Raw genomic sequence first — 18,600 nt, 5'->3', positions numbered from 1 at the left:
GAGGTGTGTGAGACATGGCCCCTTTGCAGGATTTGTGGCATTTGAGAGAAAGTTTGAGATTGTACTTCTTTATTTAGCACATGTGAAAGTTGTAGCTTCTCAAATGGCACATTCTGGGTAGAAGGCATATTCAAGATAGCAGAGGAGAGAATTTTTCATTGTGAATAGGGAACCTTATCTTTCAGTTTATTGCCCTGTAATTATTAAATAGGGAAGGCCTGTTCAGGAGGTTTTGTTCTGCTCGCTTTTTCAATTTTTCCATTTTGCTCTTGCACCAGAGGCTCTTTCTTCAAAGAGCTTTGTGAAGATCAAAAATGAGTTGTGTGCCAGGGAACTTGAGGTAAAGCAACTACAATGAATGGAAATTCAAAGTTATGCACTGATACGTATATTTAGATATGAATAACTCTGGGGGAACATTTTAAATACAGTAAAAATAAACGAGTTTTTAATCAAAATAAGACTTGCATGCTAGAATACATTGGCAAACAGTTAACATTTTAGATATCTTTTCTTGGTTGATAAGGAGCTCAAAGTAGCTTTAAATATGCAGCTTTATTTGTGGATTTAAACATGCAGTTATATTTCATGCAAATTTATGCGATTTTATTTAAATATTTAAATACACAGTTATAATTTATAGAATCACTGGAAGAGATGACTCTTCCTAGCAGATAGTGTGACCTGGAGAGAGAAAACTTGATCTGTGTGCAGGTAAGTCATCCCAAGGGCTGAGAGAGACAGAGAGGGTGCTCACTGTTCAGTGTTTCTGCGTTTCCATGAAGGAATCAGATTCCTTCTTTTACTTTGCGGATGAAAAAATCCCATATGAAATGAGTGTGTGTTGACGTGGTCCACATTTATTATTCCTTTCCCTTTATAACCAGTGGGAGAGGCTGCTTTTTCTAGCATGACTTTGTTTCAAAAGGTTTTAATCAGGAAACCACCTCAAGTGGTTTTCCCTTGGATGCTAAAGTAAACCATCCCCAATGGTAAATTTTGCCCATCTATTAAAAATAGCACCTTATGTAACAATTGGCTATAAGCATAACAATAAAGAGGATGTAAGTATTTATTTAAAGTCACACTAAATTAGTTTGATCTTTACCCCCAGTCATTTCCTTTTGGAATGATGGTTAGGCTCTTGCATAATCCAACTGTTAGCCACACTGGGCTCTAAAATAGCAGGCAGTTGAAATCACTGTGCGCTTAGGAATCAGGAGCCTGTGTATTTTAATTCCATTTCATGGTGAGGTCCAAGGCCTGAGTTCTCCAACACCATCCTGCTCATCAACCAAGTTTATATAACCAAACCCTGAAGGTACATCCAGTCATTTCCATTATGTTTACAAATCCCCAAAGTCTGTGAGTGGTAGACTGCAAACTCAGCCCATGAACAAACAAACGTTTCCATTTTGACACAGTGAATGCTGTGCTGGTGGAGGGCTCAGATGCTGAAAGCCAGTTCATTCCCTGTGAACTTGGGCTGCTTCACTATTAATCAGGCTGTTTTCTCATCTGCACACAAGGGCCACAGTAAGTGCACCTATTTTATGAGTTTACTGTGAGAATCAAATGTCTCAATACTTATAATATACTTAAAAATAATGCCTGGTATATTGTAGGATAACATTGGTCCATCCTTTCCACCTTGCCACAGGGAGCTTAGGTGTTTATTGGGTTACTCCCACCCCCGTGCTCCCATTGCTCTGTGTATACTTGTGACTTCTTTCTTTGTGCTCTGTTGACTGTTAAATATTACTTTTCTCTTTCTCCTTAAGTCTTTTGCATAGTTAATTCAGAGCACCTTTTTGCATACACACAGGAATACAGTTAATGCTATGCTTTTGTAACTTGGGAGTTAATTGACTCCCGATAATATTACCTCCTGGACAACTGTTCTCTCGACTTAAGCTTCAGTTGCCCTTACTTCCTAGCACCCCAAAAGCAGGGTCCCGATGAGGGACTGGATGGGCCCAGGGCAAGCAGTAAGCTGCCCTGGCACTGAAATGGGCCTGGCCAAAGTACCATAATACTTAACTATAAGTTAAGAGCATGGTCATGGACAAATTCTATCATGATCCAAAAACTAGATTCAGACCCTGCTGAGGTTAGGAGTAATTAATCCGGCCTGAGCATTATAATCTGAGTCTATCACGAGATGTCCCCAGGGAGCCACCACACAAGCCTAATGTATCTCACACTGTGTCCATACAAACTAATATTAAGAAGTCGAATTAAGATGTTAGTTACGATGTTAATTAAGGTATTGAACTAAGGAGAGGAGAAACAACCCTAGGTGGTACTTCCCCACCCTTGAGCCTGATCAGCAATCAGGAAGGGCTTTTGATATGTTGATGTGCTACCGGACCAGCGTGTGTGTGGTTGCTACCACCAGGGTGGGGAATTGGACAGAGATGGGAGAGAGACCAGGGCAGAAAGATGGAGCGCGGAGAGACTAGCAAGGGGGACAGAGGGAGAAGAATGTAGGGGAAAATGGGGGAGCAGGCACGTGGAGAGAAAGAGACTCGGCTACAAGAGGGAGCACGGAGAGATGAGCGGGGGAGACAGGAGGAGACGGTAACGAGGGGCAGCGTGAGATTAGGATGGGGAGCTTAGACTGGAACAGGTGTGTGGAGAGAATGGAGTAAACGGCAACTGGCAACTGATCACCAACCAGCCTGGCGGCCTCGTTTCCCCCCTCGTCGGTCCATGGCATGGGTGGCCCCGGGTGGGGGAGCGGCCCCCAGATCACCTAGTGCAGGTGATGAGAGAGAACGGCCTGGAGATTACACAGTATATAGCAAGAATTATGTTAGTGTTTGCTAATATGTTTTTCTTTCGAAGCAAATGACACCCTGGTATATCCCTGTGGCCCCTTTCATGCAATATGCAGGGATTTGTCCTCAGCTTACCTCATCGTCCAACTCCAAGACATGCTAATGACTCACCACAACTGGTCTACTGTGAAACTAAAATCTAAAAAGCAATCAAGTCAGTTTAGCTAACTTTCTTAATAAGGGCTTATCTTTGGAAGAACTCATGGTTCTTAGAGACCTAATTTAGCCGGTTCATCCCTCAAATCGGCTATGTGGATTATGGAGCTCTGGAAAATAAACCAATTGACTTCAAATGGTTGGTTTAATTCTGTGTTTGGTGGCTACTGCAAAAAGTATCAGCAGCTCATCAAATTTCTATTTTGATGAAAACCTTCTGATTCCACATTTTTAAAAAATAGGGTAGTTCTAGCCAGGTGGAGTCTTGGAGCATTACTAGGTATATTGGGGGGTCACCAAAGTCATACAAGGCTGAACTGGGAACAAATATATCATGGTGTCAGATCACATTCAGGACTTCAAAATACTGTGAATAACATATGGTGATAAAGCTGCAATTATAATAGGTTCTGGGCCTCTAACTTTAGAACATTTTATTGATATTCTCTTGTTTTGGAACCAAATCTTGTGGTATTCATGGGATACTCCCAGCTCAGTGCTCAGGGACCATATTCTCAGTGGTTCTTAGGGAACGAGGTGCAGCCAGGAACGGAACCCAGGATCTCATACAAGGCAATTGCTCCTCCACCGAGTCACACCCCTACACCTCCTTTGCTAATCTTCAAAGTGCTTCTCATGTTGTGTCAAGTTTTCATACCAGACAGATTCTTTAGTTAATTTCTTATCTAGAAGTGACAGATAATACCACTTGATGCTTTTCTCAATTTCATTTCAAGAAAACCATCACTCTCGCCATTGTCATCATTGCCTTAAGACATTTTCACATTTACAAAAACTTGAGCTCCTCCATTGAAAATTAATAAACTGGAGCATTTCTCCTCTCCTTTCAACATTATAAAGGACATGTGAAATACATATTTTGATAAAAATGTAAATGAACACTGTATCACTGGATCACTGTCATCCCCTTGCTCATCGATTTGCTCGAGTGGGCACCAGTAATGTCTCCATTGTGAGACTTGTTACTGCTTTTGTCATATCAAATACGCCACGGGTAGCTTGCCAGGCTCTGCCATGTAAATAAACATTTGATGAAAACCTAAGTCCACTTTGCAGTCTGATCCACGTGATACCCTATTTCCTAAACTAGTCACCAGAAGTAGGGATATGTAGTGTTTTTGCTCTCTGACATCCAATGATGCCATAACATGATGAATGATGTTATATGCCATAACATAACTTGAATGATGATATAACACCTGTTTGCCCCTGTGAACTCATTTCTTTTGTATTCTCAAGTACACGGTTTTAGTTGGAATAAACCTCACAGTCAATTTCAGGCACGGCTATGTCTCCTTTGCCTGCATTAGATAGGTGAGCCTGTCTCCCAACCCCAACCTCCAATTTCCAGAGATTGGTTATATGAGCATTAACCAATTAGAGCCTCTAAGATTCTTGAGGCCCTTTGCTAGGGATGCTGAGAAATATACCTTTTTCCTTTCCTATATAAGAACCTGAAATATGAGAAAAAAGAACCTCTTAGAAGAGGCACTTAGATACGTAAATACTTAGAAGAGTATCTCGTGCGGGTAGGATACTCTCGGTAGCTTGCCGGGCTCTCCGAGAGGAATGGAGGAATCAAACCCAGGGTGACCGCAAGCAAGGCAAATGCCCTACCCACTGTGCTATTGCTCCAGTCCAGGAACTTGAAATCTGGAAAAGCAACGCTTGATATATAGTGCTTTCTAAATCTTCAATAGAGGCTAGGAAAAACCGCTACCTTTAGGGCTTGCAGGGAGGCGGGGGAGGGCAACAGCACAACACTTTGTGGAGCTGAAGCAGAAGAGGATGACACTGAAGACAGCTTCTTCCAGATGCAAATGAAAAGACCTGGGTTTAATTTAGGGTGAGCTTCTCAATCAAGCTCTACTTGAGCTCTGGACTTTTTAGATCGGACTCATTTTCATTAATTTCTGTCACTGTGACACGTAATTGTCAATTACTTGTAACAGTAAAGGAACCTAACTAATGCAGAAAAAATAGTTTAGGCAGGAGCCAGAACAGGAATGCTCGTACCCCAGAATTTATATTCCCAGCAGCACTGGGATAGCTCCCGCTATCATCATGGACAGTTGGAAGGAAATAGCCAAGGCAAAATTAGTGGAAGGGTGCTCATTTGTTTGGGGACCACACCCTGTGGTGTTTGGAGGTTACTCTCAGCTCAGTACTGTGGGGTCACTCCTGGTTGTGCTCCTCAGACATGAGTGCCAGGGATCAAACCTAGCTCTCTGTACAGAGCATGCATCACAGCTCACACATCTGTCTCTCTGGCTGGTCTCACTGGCCAGGTTGTTAGCCTGTAAAACTTAACAGCTGAGATTTCAAAGATGGTTTACATGGTGATGTCAGGAGAAGGAAAAAGAACCCCCAACATAGCTTGGGAGTTAAATGTTTCTTCTTAGGAATACCATAAAAGAAAGACTGGATTGACCATACCATTCTTTTATGCAATGATTTAGTAGTAATTAGGTATTTACGAATGACAGACTACCCATTTCCCACTATTGATAGGTAAGGTAGTTGCGAAAAATATTCTAGTTAATAGAAAAAAAAATTGTTCCGGGATGGGAATTACAGTCTTAATTGCTTTTTTTTTAAGGTGCTTATTTTTTTTGCAGAAAAACCTAGATTTACTATTCAAAAATGAGACTTATTTTCCGTGTTATTTTAATCAGTGGATACAAAAGACTAGTGCATCACTTTTTAAAAATTTGAACTGTATTTGTTCACTTGTCATTTCTGAATCTCTGAATTAGTAAATAATGATTTTGTTCAAAATTATGGGTCATGGTTAAATGTTTCACCTTGATTTTAATATTAAGTCTGGCATGTTTTTGTTCTTTTCCACAAATTATAGTACATGACACTGAAAGGAAATAGACAAGACCTGGGGGAAAGGGAACATGGGGAAACATTTCTTTGATGATTATAAGAATATTTTTGTTCATTCTGAACTTATATAATTTTCTATATAATTCCAAAATATTTAACAATTTTCATAGAAACATAAGTATTCTTATTAAAATACAAATTTAAATATAATCCTGTAATTTTCATGAAAAACCATGTAAAATAGGATGAATATACATGCATGAATAAAAAAAACAAGAAAGGCTATTCAACATTCACATGAAAATGCAGCATTGCTTGTAATAAAATAAATATATAGGCTATCAAATCCACAAATTGATCATTATTCTGATTTAGATTCTTTTTTCCAGTTAAGACTTTTACTGCATAATTTATTAAAATAAACTTACAAGTTAAGCATAACTAATTAAAAGCAGAATTCAACTAATATTACTGCTGAAATAACATAATTCTCAGTCTTCTGAAGCATGTTTTAAACTATAACATATAAAACTGTCATTTGGGCAAGAAATATACATCAATATAACTAACTGCACAATTAGCTTATTTTTCAATGTATTAAAAAAGTATAGTTAAGAATATAAGAAGAAACAGAAGCTAATTCTATTTCTAAGATAATTTTATTGCCCTTGCTCTTGGATTTTGGCAATAAATGTCTTAATTCTTAATATATACCATAACTTAAACACTGCATTTACAAAATATAAAACTTTTTAAAGTAAGATACTTCACAAAATACTGCCTTTATATATGTAAAGCGTGCTTTTCCTTACAATGCATGAGAGCCCTTTTTATTCTTAACTCAAAAATTCCCACAAACTTCTAGGATCCCTTCCACCTCCAGTAAGACATGTTTTTTAATAGTGAAAACTGGTCTATAATTCAAGTATGAAGCAAAAGCTTTAAGTTGCTATAGTTCTGCTGATGATTTTCTAGATAAAATTTTTTAGTTAAAAGGCACTTAAAATTTTAATGAGACAGTTTCCTTTTGATAGTTTGCTTCTTTCCTTTTATAACAAAATATTTCCAATAAATACTATTTTAGGAACAATGACATCATTTCTGAAGACCTTTTAATTTGCCCTTTTGGGGAGGTGCAAGATAGCACCCACCCCTTCTCTTAATTTTTTCAGCATGTTTCCATTCACATCCCCTATGATTTCATCTAAAGTATTAAGAGATTAGATGAGCTTCATGTCTACAGCTCTTTGCTTCTGTAAGAAGTGTCTTTTTTAAATGGCTAACATTCACCCACCGCTATCCAGTTCTATAAGTAACTGAGTTCCACAGTCAAAGACCTGAACCTGAGAACGGACCAACTGTCCTGACAGGAGGGATCTTGATCGAGAGACAGCTCATCTTTCTTGGGAGTCAGTACGTAATTTCCAAACCAACAAAAATATTCATCCAAAGCATTTGTAACTTTAACAAAGTGTCTAGACATTCACGTGCTCTGTATGTGATTGGATATTGCCCAGGTAAAGTAAACTGAGAGGCACGCGGGATCCTGGAATTCAGAGTCAGCTGTCAGCCCAGCACAGTGCAATATGGAGAGTGCAAGATGCACCCTTGGGTGAGACACCAACTGCATGTCCCTGAGCCATGCGGCCCAAGGCCCGATGGAGCAGTTACTTGCAAGTGTGGACGTCAGCCATGCTTTCGCACCTCCTGCAGCGGACATAGCAACACCAAATGAACTTGCACTCACACCTCTCCACATGCCGGACTACATGCGTGTTATAACCCCGGCCACAGCACAGGAGGTTGCAGCCATCAGAACCCTCCGATGTCCGGTTGCATTCTCTTCCTTGTGTCCCTGGAATCCCGAGTTTCTTATCTTCTACGCAGTAGTTGGGAGACTTATGAATGTAGAGTAGGTCGTCCTTGTGAATGGGGATTTTCCTCTGATCCTTTTCTCTCCTGCGCATTTTCCTCTTTATTTTGTCTGAGATTTGGACACTGTTTTCATACTTATCTTTCAACAAATGGCCGATCTTCTCAAAAGACGACATGGTTTTCCAGCATGTTTTCACAGCACAGGAGCCAGAAACTCCATGGCAGCGGCAGTCAACTGACATCAACTTGGCGACAGCCTGCAACCAACAGTCATTGTGTTACATATTACGCAGGAAGTGCTTTTATTCAACAGCAGAAGCACCAAATACTTCGCTGTCTGGCTCTGTATCTGCCTATACTAGGGAGATGGAATGTGAAGGATCTTTACAAATTGCTTAAAGTTTCACATAGCTTTGGCCTTTTCTGGATTCACCAGAGCAAACTTTTCTACGCTGAGTTTCAGGTCACAGACCAGGCTAATCTAGTCTACTCAGAGTTAATCTGAGATCATAAAGGGAAACTCCTTATTTCAAACTCCCGTTTAGTTGGGGACATGAAAATTTGTTGCTGTATGCCTCTGTGACCGATGTCATTGAGTATCTTGAAGCCCAGAGTGGAGCAGCAGAAGCAGCATTTAGGAGGAATACAGACTACCAGAATCAAAAAGTTGCTGTTTCTTGCTGTTTTTGAAAGACTGTTTATCTCTGTCTGCTCTGCCACTGTCTGTCTCTCTCTTTCTCTCTCTCTGTAGCTTCTGAGACACACCCAGCATTGCTCAGGGTCTGTTTCCTGGTCTCTGCTCAGGGGTGTGTGGGGGATCATGTGGTGCCAGGAAGAAACTTTCATATTAATAAGACTCTTGGGTGACTCACAGTACAACTAAACTTGCGGGGCTCTAGAGGTTCTTTATCCTCTGTTCATGCAGTACGTGGAAATATTCAGATTCATAAAACCCTACTAATGCCCGAACCCTTGACACTGGGATTGAAGGCGTTACAAAGCGGAATCCAGGTAACGGTATTTTGACAAGGCAGCTTAGGTGATTCTAATGTGCATCAAGGATGAGACCCTACTGCCTGAATCAGAGTTCTCAGGTCAGATCTGTAGTCAGTTCTGATCCCCAGAGGGCTGGGGAACATGCTATGCCCCGGTTAGAGACCGCATGAGAAACCCCATCTAGTCAACTTAAAAGAAGGGACTGGAGTCTGTGATTGCTCCCAGAAAATTCTTTCTCACTTTCTTTGAAAATTAATTCAAAACATACATCCTATTCTTGACAGAACAGAGGCATCTTCGTAAAATAGGCAGGGGATAACATTTGTACAACTTTTCAGTTCTAGGCAGGATTTAGTTTATTCAGACTGAGGAATTAGTCTGAATAATGCCTGACACACATGAAAGTTTACATAAACGCCTCCTCTCCCCGAAGAAGAAACTACAGTGAAAGTCGAGATGAATTTTCAAATGGGACCTAACAGAGCAAAAACAATATTAAGATTTCAAAAGTTTTAAGGTTATAATCTCTCACACACCAGACGAGTTGGCCTCGCCTCTTCCAATCCCCAGAGGATGGCAGAGCAGTGTAATAAATTGTCAGAACTAGCTGTAGAGCTGACATTCTGTCAACATGCTAGGGAAAATGAAAAATAGATCTCTTCATTCAATAACTTGCAAATTCTGTATGTAATCTTATCAAAGAAAGAGGAAAGCTTGCAGCTTAAATTCGACTTATAGTTCTTATCGGAACAATAAAATGACAGAGGTGTAGACTTGGCTATTTTTCCCAACGTGATGCTGACATGTTTGTGAAATGTTACATTTCATCACAACTTAACTGGTTTCTGAGCTATCTAAGGAGACAGGATATTTCAAACAATTTATAATATTTGCAACCTTGAATAGGAGCATATGGTTTTGATTTGCGTAATATTCAATACTTTTTTAGTAGCGTTTGAAAAAATAAACAGCAGAACAGTAAAGCCTGTCCTTTATAGAAAACAGCACTTATGCTATTTTTTAATTCATAAAGCCAAGAAGTAAGTATATATATGTATATATATTATATATACTTATTAACTCAGCAAAAGGTAGCTTCAAATTATATGAAAGCAATTTATGAAGTACGGTGCACAAGCATATTTGGTTGAATTTATGGTTTTTTCAATATTCACAAAACCTTTAAAACATCTTCAGGCAAATCAACATTCACATTAACTTACTCTACCTACTTTTGTTCAGACATTAAAAAACTCAAGGAATATAAGAAAAAGAGAGTTCCATCAATGCTAGGTAATAACCAAACAAATTGTCCAAAGAAAACAAAAAATCTAAAAATGTATGTTTATGTGTTTAAACCTGGTTCACGTTCCTTACAGTCATCACGTAGTGATTTAGAGCTGCCTCTCACTCAGAAATCTGACGGAGGAGCCAACTTTCTCTTTTTTTAACCAATTCAGACATCAGACTGTGTTGCCAACGAGAAAAGCATGGAAAATGAAGTAGAAGTTCATCAACTGGGTCTTGAAAAATGAGTAAGTCCAGCTCACTTTTACACCGTCCTCTATGGAGAGCTGGGATTGGGGTGACACAATAAATGCCATTCTCAGACACCTAAGTGTCACGGAGGAGGGAAGGTGGATGGTAGAGAAGCAGTTGATGAACTGGACTCTATTCTAATTTCTCAGTCCACAGCAGAGAGCGTCCCCGAGAGTGACACACTGCTTTGCTTGTTTGAAGGATGAAAAACAAGATTAGTTTTCACTTCTATCGCCTGCTGAGCTTATATAGAAATTTAAAGGAGATTTTCCTGCCATAAAAAAAAATAGTCCTTTTAAATAGCTGGCATTCGTTTTACTGCCTTTAAGCAATGACATTTAAACCGTTTTCTATTACCTTTAATTTCTATTATCTTTTTGTTCTAAATAGTAACTAGGAGAAAAGAAATAGTATTTCTATCATTCCTCTCTCTCTACATGTGTAATATGAAATTTAAGAAGAATCCCAACAACTTGACATACAATTTAAACAATTATGCCCCAAGATGCCCCTAGAAAAAAACATGAAAATACTAATTTTAATAAAAGAATGTTATCAACACACACCTAGAAAACATTCACACAAGTTCTCTAGAGCTTAGAGGATTTCTGAGCACATGGTCATAAATCATTTTACTCAAGTTTGTTTTATAAAAAAAATTGTTTTGCACAGAGTAGATAGTTCATGAACATGCTCTTATTATTACACATTTACAGAAAAATAAAGTGTAGTTATGACACTTAATTGTGAGAAAATAGGTATAAGCAATATACTTTGAGATTTCAACATGCCACAGAATAATTTTAGCAGAACGGAGAAAAATGAAAGTGGAAAATGCAATTATAGTTAAGAACACTGAATGAACACATCCAAAAAGGTATCTACTGGTGCTCTTTTAGTTGGAAATCTTAATTAATGATAAATATCCATTTTGATAGTATAGTCATTTTCTGGTGACAGGAAAAATAAGGGAATAGCAACCGAATGAGTTGTGTGTGGTTATGAGAAAATTCCTTTCTCTACTCTAGTTGAGTTGTTAAGGTTTATAACGATATTAACAGAGGAATGTTTTGTTAACTATTGCAAACAGATGTGCACATTTGGGAAGAGTATTTTAAACGATGGGAGAGCAATTAGGAGGCTAGCACTGAATCTATAGGACTCCTTGTGTTAAGTTTGGTTTGATAAATTTCTAATGAAGTGAAATAGGAAAGGTGTACCGTTAATTCTTATGTAAAAATAGAAACTACTTGAGAAGTGGTGGAAGAGGTGATTGGTCCCACAATTTTGATTCAGGGTAATGTAGTAAGCAGCAATTATTTTCCAGTATGTTGCTTTATCCAAACTTCACAAATATGGGCAAAAGAAATTATTGTGGAACATTTTGTAAGGAGCATTTCATTTTGTCAACTTTCAGATAATCTATTTAAGATTTTTTTTTTATGAAAATTGCTTCACAAGGTTGGGTGGTTATATGTAGAATTCTTATTCCTCTGACCCATTTTGTTCCTCTCAGTCCAAAAATATATTTGAACCTGCTGAAAAGCAAAACAATTATGTGCTGTTCAAGTACTTATAAATATTCTTGAAACAGGTCAATGAAAATTTGGGGTTGGCCCTTCCCACTTTTTTGAGTTACTCATCATAAAACAAATTATGGGGTAGGGAAACTTAAAAGTTTATGAGGTGGACATGGGAAGAATGGAAATATTTTAAGCACACCAAAAGAAATACCCATAAATATTCCAAGTCACATTATTCCCAGAAGTTCTGCCCCTGGAAGACATCACATCATTCTGTCAGCCAATCACCATTCGGCAACATTATTCTTGGAGTCATAACTTTAGGAATGGTGTCAGAAAGCAAGTGGGAATCAGAGTATTTAAGGTCAGTGGTTAGAAAATCATCTGTGCTGCTCATAGCACTACTAAGCGCCAGTACCCACATTTTTCTGAACGCTTTCCTACATTTTGAGTTTGGGATTCTGAGACTAGGAAAATCAATTCAATTGACTGCAGACCTCAAACTTGATTCAGAAGAATGCCTATTAGATTAAAATCCTAATTATAATATTTGAAGAGGGAGTTGATTGTTTTTTTCCATCTTAGATAATAACCTGGAAACTTGGTCCGTTTTTGTCGTGGTGGTGGTGGTTGGCTTGTTATTTTTGGCCATCCGTAGAGAGAAAAATACAAAAATGTTTTGAATTTTAACACAACATGAGAAAAGACAAACAAAAACACCAGAGCAATGCCCTCAAAATATCTAGGTAATATTTTTATGTTTAAGATCCTATCTAGACTAGTAGAAAAACAAGAGATTCAGAAGTCTAACCTTATACAAAATGTTTTTGTATAAGTTTGAATAATTTTATGAATTATTCAAAAATATTCATCCTGAATATTCATAAAAATATGAATAATTTTATGCAATTGTAGCAAAAACTTGGGTAACCTAAGAAGATTTTATTTAGTCAACAAAAGATAGATGAAAAATTATGCTGAAGAAATTTTTGTTTTAAAATAAAAGCAATATAAACAATAGTTTAAGATCAAAGTAACTCATTCCAGAGGGCACTAATACTACATATTTACAAGAAAGCGTACCAAATCTAATAAAATTAAATAGCTGCTACTATTACCAATAAGAGTGCATCTAAAAATACTTATAAGGTTTTTCTACAAGCCCAGAGGTAACTTTATTCAAGAGAGTTAAAATTAACAAGAGTTTCTGAGTTGTTTTCCAGTTATTTTTTTAAAATATCAATTTATTTTAAAAATGCTTAAAGAACATTGAAGGTCTAGATTGAGAATGCATATTCATTTCACTATATTTTAAAGAAAAATATAATTTTATTAATCTTGGTGTTTTTCCCTAATTTTGTGGGTTTTGTTTTTGGTTTTGGGTCACACCATCAGTGCTCAGGATTTTCTCTTGGCAGTGCTGGGGGCCCATATGGTGTGTGGAGGATTGGACCCAGGTTAGCTGCAGATAAGTCATGCACTCTGCCTGCCTGCTATACTTTCTCTCCAGCCCCTCTAGCTTAGAGTTTTGAAGAACATGTTAATTACATTCAACATCTTTTATATTAATATATTAGAAATTAAATTTCCTTCTTTGGATGCTACTTAAATTGAAGCAAAAATTTGTTCATTGAGATTCTTTAAAATTTAAAACTTTAGGGAAAAGAGACATGTGCATCACTACGGTAGTAGGCAAGCATTTTTTATGGTGTGATAAAATTACTTTTTAAAACTTATAAACAAAATATAAAAATTTCATATAGTTTTACTTACCCATTTTCTATTTTAAATTGAATATACAAATAGCATTAAAATTTTGATTCAGAGATGTATGATTTTATGTGTATATATACATAGTTCTATTTAAAGAACTGTCTGAGTGGGTTCCATTTATTCACTGCCCCAAATGCAAAATAAAACATATACTTTAAATATTCCTAAAGATGCTTTTTAGTGTGGTCAGTTTATTCACTATCTAAAAGTGTAAACCAAGTACAATATATACTTTAAATACCCCTAAAAGATCTTACAACGTTTAAGAAGTTTGCTACATAAGAATGTAGCAGTGACTACTTATGAACCATAATAAATTATAGTGTACCTATAATAACATACATTATCTGTTAATTTTCCTATTCTGAAAAGATTGTGCAACATATAAAACATATTTGCATACAGGTCTTAAGAGAGTCACTCACTCTAAATGAATAGATAACTGGTCTTCAGAGAATCCAAATTGTATTTTCTTAAGGTAAATATATAAAGGTTAAATTGAGCTACATTTTACTTAATTTTAAGAATATTTAGTATAGTATAAAGGAAATGGCATATATAAGATTAATCAGATTTTGATTTTTCACATTTGCATTCCTCCTCATCTTCATTTTATTTTAAAATATCCATTTATTTAATATATCTATAGTTTCTTTATATTTATTGGAATTTATCAATATTTAAATCTGCATTGGTTTATAATAATTGTTTTCTTTAACAAATTTTATTCCATAAAACTCCGGTTCTTAAAGCTTGTATGTTCCCTGAGATAATGAAAAAAGTTCTCTAATAAAGTAAAAAGACAAAACTGATATCATGTTTAGGAACCTGTGCTCTCTAAACGTTTGTTTTAAAACATCATGAAAATTCAGTTTTAAGGAAATGGAATTTGGTTCAATCCCATTAGAAAGTCAGATGCTCTAGATCTTATTCCTCCTCTGTCACTTATGAAGGAAGAGAACTAAGAACCCACTTTTAAGTTCCGGGTCTACAAAGTGTACACTCATGGACACATTTCATAGCAAGATTCCACTCACATCAGATGCAAAACATAAACTGTCAGCGTGATGAGCACAGACTCATGGGAGAACAGAGATGGTGACAGGTATCTCAGCTACTAATGTATCATGAAACTACTTCTGCCTATGTATGTATTATATGTAAGATGCAATCTATAATTGTTAGATCACAAGGACTTGTCATTTAAACCATTTTGGTAGATTCATATAGAAGGATAGTCCAAGTGCTGTTATTTGTCTGACAGCTCTATTTTTCTAATACATACCTGCCTTCCAGCTTCACTGTTATGCAGATTCATTGCTGACAGTGCCTTGCTTTCTCTTCCAGTGGTGTTTCTGAGGGGGAAATCTAGGAACTTTCTGCTGAACCACATGCCATACTGAACATCATCAGAGCAGCCCCCCCAGTGCCAGCCTTCACTTGCTGAGCCTCCATTTTGCAAGGTGGTGTCGCAGGAACACTCCGTCATGTTACCTGCGCTACATGACCTGGTCACAGAATGCACCAGGCCTGCAGCCATTACAGCATAAATAAATGCTGTTTCCTTGGTACCTAGAAGAAAACATACAATGCTAAGTGAAAGAGCCTTACCATTCTCCATTCATGTTCATAATAAAGTCTTTAGCCTAGTCTATTCTCAAAGAAGAAAATTTTCAATTTTTTATGGGAATACCTTAGTACAAGGAGAGCTAGGAAGCACAATTTCCTATTCTCGTCTTTTAAAAAGCCACCATTACTTTTTAGTATCCCACTTAAAGGGATTTTAATATATTTTATATTATAAGTTATGATAGGACGTAAATTGTCCTCATGCCACAAAAATTTCTACTTTTGCAAAGTTAACATGCATGTCAGCACCTAGCTCAGTGTTTAACGACAATAAAAGACAATTGATGAATTAGAATTCTTTTCATAATTGCAATGAATGGTAGAACCGCATCAAAGTTTGTACTATTCATTTCTCTTTTGAGGTTTAAAATGTAGCCGTGCAAAACACAAATTGAGAAATATATATCAGAATACAAATCAAGATTTAGCAAAGACCTAAGCAATTAGTAGAGAAATCTTGCTGCTTACTTTTTCTCACATCAGCCCTTCCCTTACATCAGGCTTTTCTTTTGGAAAATAACCATTTTCTTAAGTTATTTACATTGCAAATAGCCGCCTTGATATTATCACAAAAGTTAAATATTTTATAAACTACTTGGTGGGGGGCGGAAAATCACTGAAATGTCACTAGAAAATAAAAAGAATCATGATGCATGAATGTGTATTTAGAACACCTGCTGCAGCTTGAGATTTAAAAAAATCTTTCAGAATTTAAACTAACCATCAAAACAGTAATAAAAAGAATTAGGAGGGATTTAGCAGGATCCTTTTTTTTTTTTCTCTCGAGATGTTTAGATTGGAGTCGAAACAATTTCAGGCCCGTGGTCCAATAAACCTTTCCAGCAGCTAATGTCGAGAACACATTTCTTTCTTTCCCTTTTCCCCCTGCAGGGGGGTCAGGGCTCCTTGGGAAGGGTGTGTCGGCCAAAGCGCAGCGGGGGCAAAGCGCTGCTCAGGCGGCGACGTGTGTAGGGACCTCGGTGGGGAAGGGTCACAGGAGGAGGGAGAACGGGAAATGAACCTGAAAAACAACGAATCTTTCCGCACCCACGTCCTACAAGTCTTTGCATCTGTTGCTATTCCTGGAACGACCCCAGTGCCCCTGTTCCTTTATCCTACCAGGTCCCTAGACTGGGGAACTTTTTCTGCAGCTTTGCCGCGCCGCGGGTGTGCACAGAGGAGGGAAGAGAGAGAAGAAAAAGCGAACAGAAGGGGGTGGGGAAAAAGTCAAAGTAGACTTGCTTGGCTTCCTCGCACCATCATTAATTCCATCTCCTGGATGCTCCTAGGAGCCCATGAACGCGGAACTCCGAGGCAATTAGCCACTTGTCCAGGGCTCGCTACGCAGCCGAATGGCTTAAATCAAAGCAGATGCGGCCGCGGCATTCCCTGCTGCCGACATCATGTTTCTCCAGCTGGTCCCCCACGTAGGGGGGTGGGGGAGGGTGCACTACGGGGTCCGAGGGGTCGGCGGGATGGAGTGTCAAGAGTTTTTCTCCAACTCCGCTGGAGCGCGGCGGGAAGGAGGAACAGCTACAGTCTGCCAAGCTCCCTGTCCTGGCCTGGGGGAGTCCCTCCTTCCCTCCACCCCCGGACCCAGGGGACCACACACCTGCACCCCGGCTTTTCCTCCGACTCCCGTCCACTTGAAAAAGCAAACCCAAACCCCAGAACCACTGTTCTGCTGGGAAATTTGCAAAGTGATTCAGGCCTGGGTCAGTGCATTTACTCTCTGTTTGCAGGGCAGGGTGCGGCGGTTGTCGCGTCCGTCCCGCACGCGCTCGGGGAGGGGTCGGGTGTGTGTGTGTGTGGGGGGGGTGTGAGTGTGTAGGTGGGTGGGTGGGGAACTCACCGCTGCTCAGCTCGTGGCCAAAGAGGGCGCTGGAGGCGGGCGTGGCGGCGGCGGCCACCGTGCAGTTCCATCTCTCGTGGCGAAACTGGCTCCTGCACTCCTGGATGCCCAGGCGGGCGCCCTCGCGGATGCTGGGCAGCAGGTAGGGCTTCCGTTTGCACAGCTCCTTCTGGCGGCTGCTCAGCGGCAGGTTGGCGCAGCCCAGCTTCTCGGGAACCCCGAAGGAGGCGATGCCCAGCCACCTGCAGCACAGGCCGCGCGCCCCACGCGCTGAGTCGCTCCCCGCTCTCTCCAGACCCCAGGCGCAGAAGCTCCGCGCCACCCCACCCCCCGGACCCCAACCTCCCGAGAATCGGGGCATCCTCCCAACGACGCCCCCTACCCCCTGGCCCGATGCTTCCCAGGCGGCGGCAAGTAGACTAGAGCCAGGTCACCTCACCCCCTCCACCCCCTCACCCCCTACCCCTCCAAGCTGCAAATACTCACACCCGCAAATACTCACATCCAGTTGCCCTGCGTTCCGCAGGGGAAGAGCGCGAGCAGGGCTGCCCACAGCGCGCACAGGCGGGACAGTCCCAGGAGCGCTGCTCTGTCCATGGCCCCCGCATGGAGTCCGCTCCCCCCCACCCCTCCCGGGCTCAGCCGCTCCTCCTCTGCGCTCCCGGCCCCGCCGGGCCAGAGGTCAGTGGTGCAGCCTTAGCTTGGCCCGGGTCCCCTCTTCTCTCCGCAGGCAGCGGAGCAAAGCCGGGCGGCGGCGCTGGGGCTCTCAGGAGCCTGCCCCGTCGCTGGCCAGGCGCGGCGGGAGGAGGTGGAGGCGATAGCTCGGGGGTGGGCCGGGGTGTCCCGCGGAGGCCTGGAGGGGGAAGATGTGCAGGAGTGCGGGAACGTCCCCTGCATTCCAAGGTGAGAAACTGCTGTGGATGTAGCCGGCTCCATCTCCCCGGCCTCTCCTCCCCTCCCCACCCCTCGGGCCCGCCGGGAGCCTGATTGGCCCAGCCCCGGCCCCGCACCTCTTCGGCCCCGGCCCTCACGCTCCCATAGGCTGGGAGCGAGCTCCGCAGGGGGCCCCCGGGGCAGCAGATCCCGGCCCCGCTGGGTGCAGCCTCGGCGGGGTCGGTGACCTTTCCTCCCGTCCCTGTCCCCTCGCAGGCTCTTGGAACGTTCTGTCTCTACAAAGCCCGGGTGGAAGGCGTGGGGTTATTTGGAGGTGTCTGAGTGCCACCCACGTCCGTCACTTTGGGATCAATTACCCGCGGGGTGGAGCCGCTGGAAAAATCTCACCACCCCTGTTTCTTTCCTCTCCTTCCCCTCACCGAAGAAATCATGATTGTTACTATTATTATTTTCTTGAATCAGAGTTGGGACCGAACAAGTTGACCTTTCAACGCCCTGCCTGAGGTCTGCACGCAGTCTTGAGATGCTGTCGGAGCGCGATCAGTCCTGGGATAGTTTGTTTCAGCGAGCGTTTCTCCACTTTTTTTTTTAAATCTAAAGAGAAGATTCCAGAAATCTAGCATCGAATCTCTCATGATTAAATAGTGTATGTGATTTCATCTTTCCGGTT

The 18,600-nt window shown here is 40.6% G+C and overlaps 1 protein-coding gene across 2 annotated transcripts; it reads right to left on the bottom strand.

The window, feature by feature from the left end:
- Positions 1–4,764: 4,764 nt before the first annotated feature.
- On the bottom strand, positions 4,765–18,387 carry WNT16 (Wnt family member 16). Of its 2 annotated transcripts, XM_055123967.1 has the most exons (5): positions 18,287–18,387; positions 17,539–17,889; positions 17,037–17,278; positions 14,841–15,127; positions 4,765–7,981 (listed from the first exon to the last, which is right to left on the bottom strand). In XM_055123967.1, exons 2-5 carry the CDS (start codon positions 17,631–17,633, stop codon positions 7,517–7,519), a joined length of 1,089 nt encoding a protein of 362 aa, XP_054979942.1. In that variant the 5' UTR covers positions 17,634–17,889; positions 18,287–18,387; the 3' UTR covers positions 4,765–7,516. The 2 variants fall into 2 exon arrangements, with proteins under 2 accessions (XP_054979942.1, XP_004602120.1); XM_004602063.2 differs by lacking the exon at positions 18,287–18,387 and having other exon boundaries at positions 17,539–17,971.
- Between the last annotated feature and the right edge of the window lie 213 nt (positions 18,388–18,600).

This window comes from Sorex araneus, chromosome 1 (assembly GCF_027595985.1).
Source record: "Sorex araneus isolate mSorAra2 chromosome 1, mSorAra2.pri, whole genome shotgun sequence".
NCBI classification, from domain to species: domain Eukaryota; kingdom Metazoa; phylum Chordata; class Mammalia; order Eulipotyphla; family Soricidae; genus Sorex; species Sorex araneus.
The sequence above is the reverse complement of the archived record's forward strand: the minus strand, read 5'-3'. Positions and strand labels throughout refer to the sequence as shown.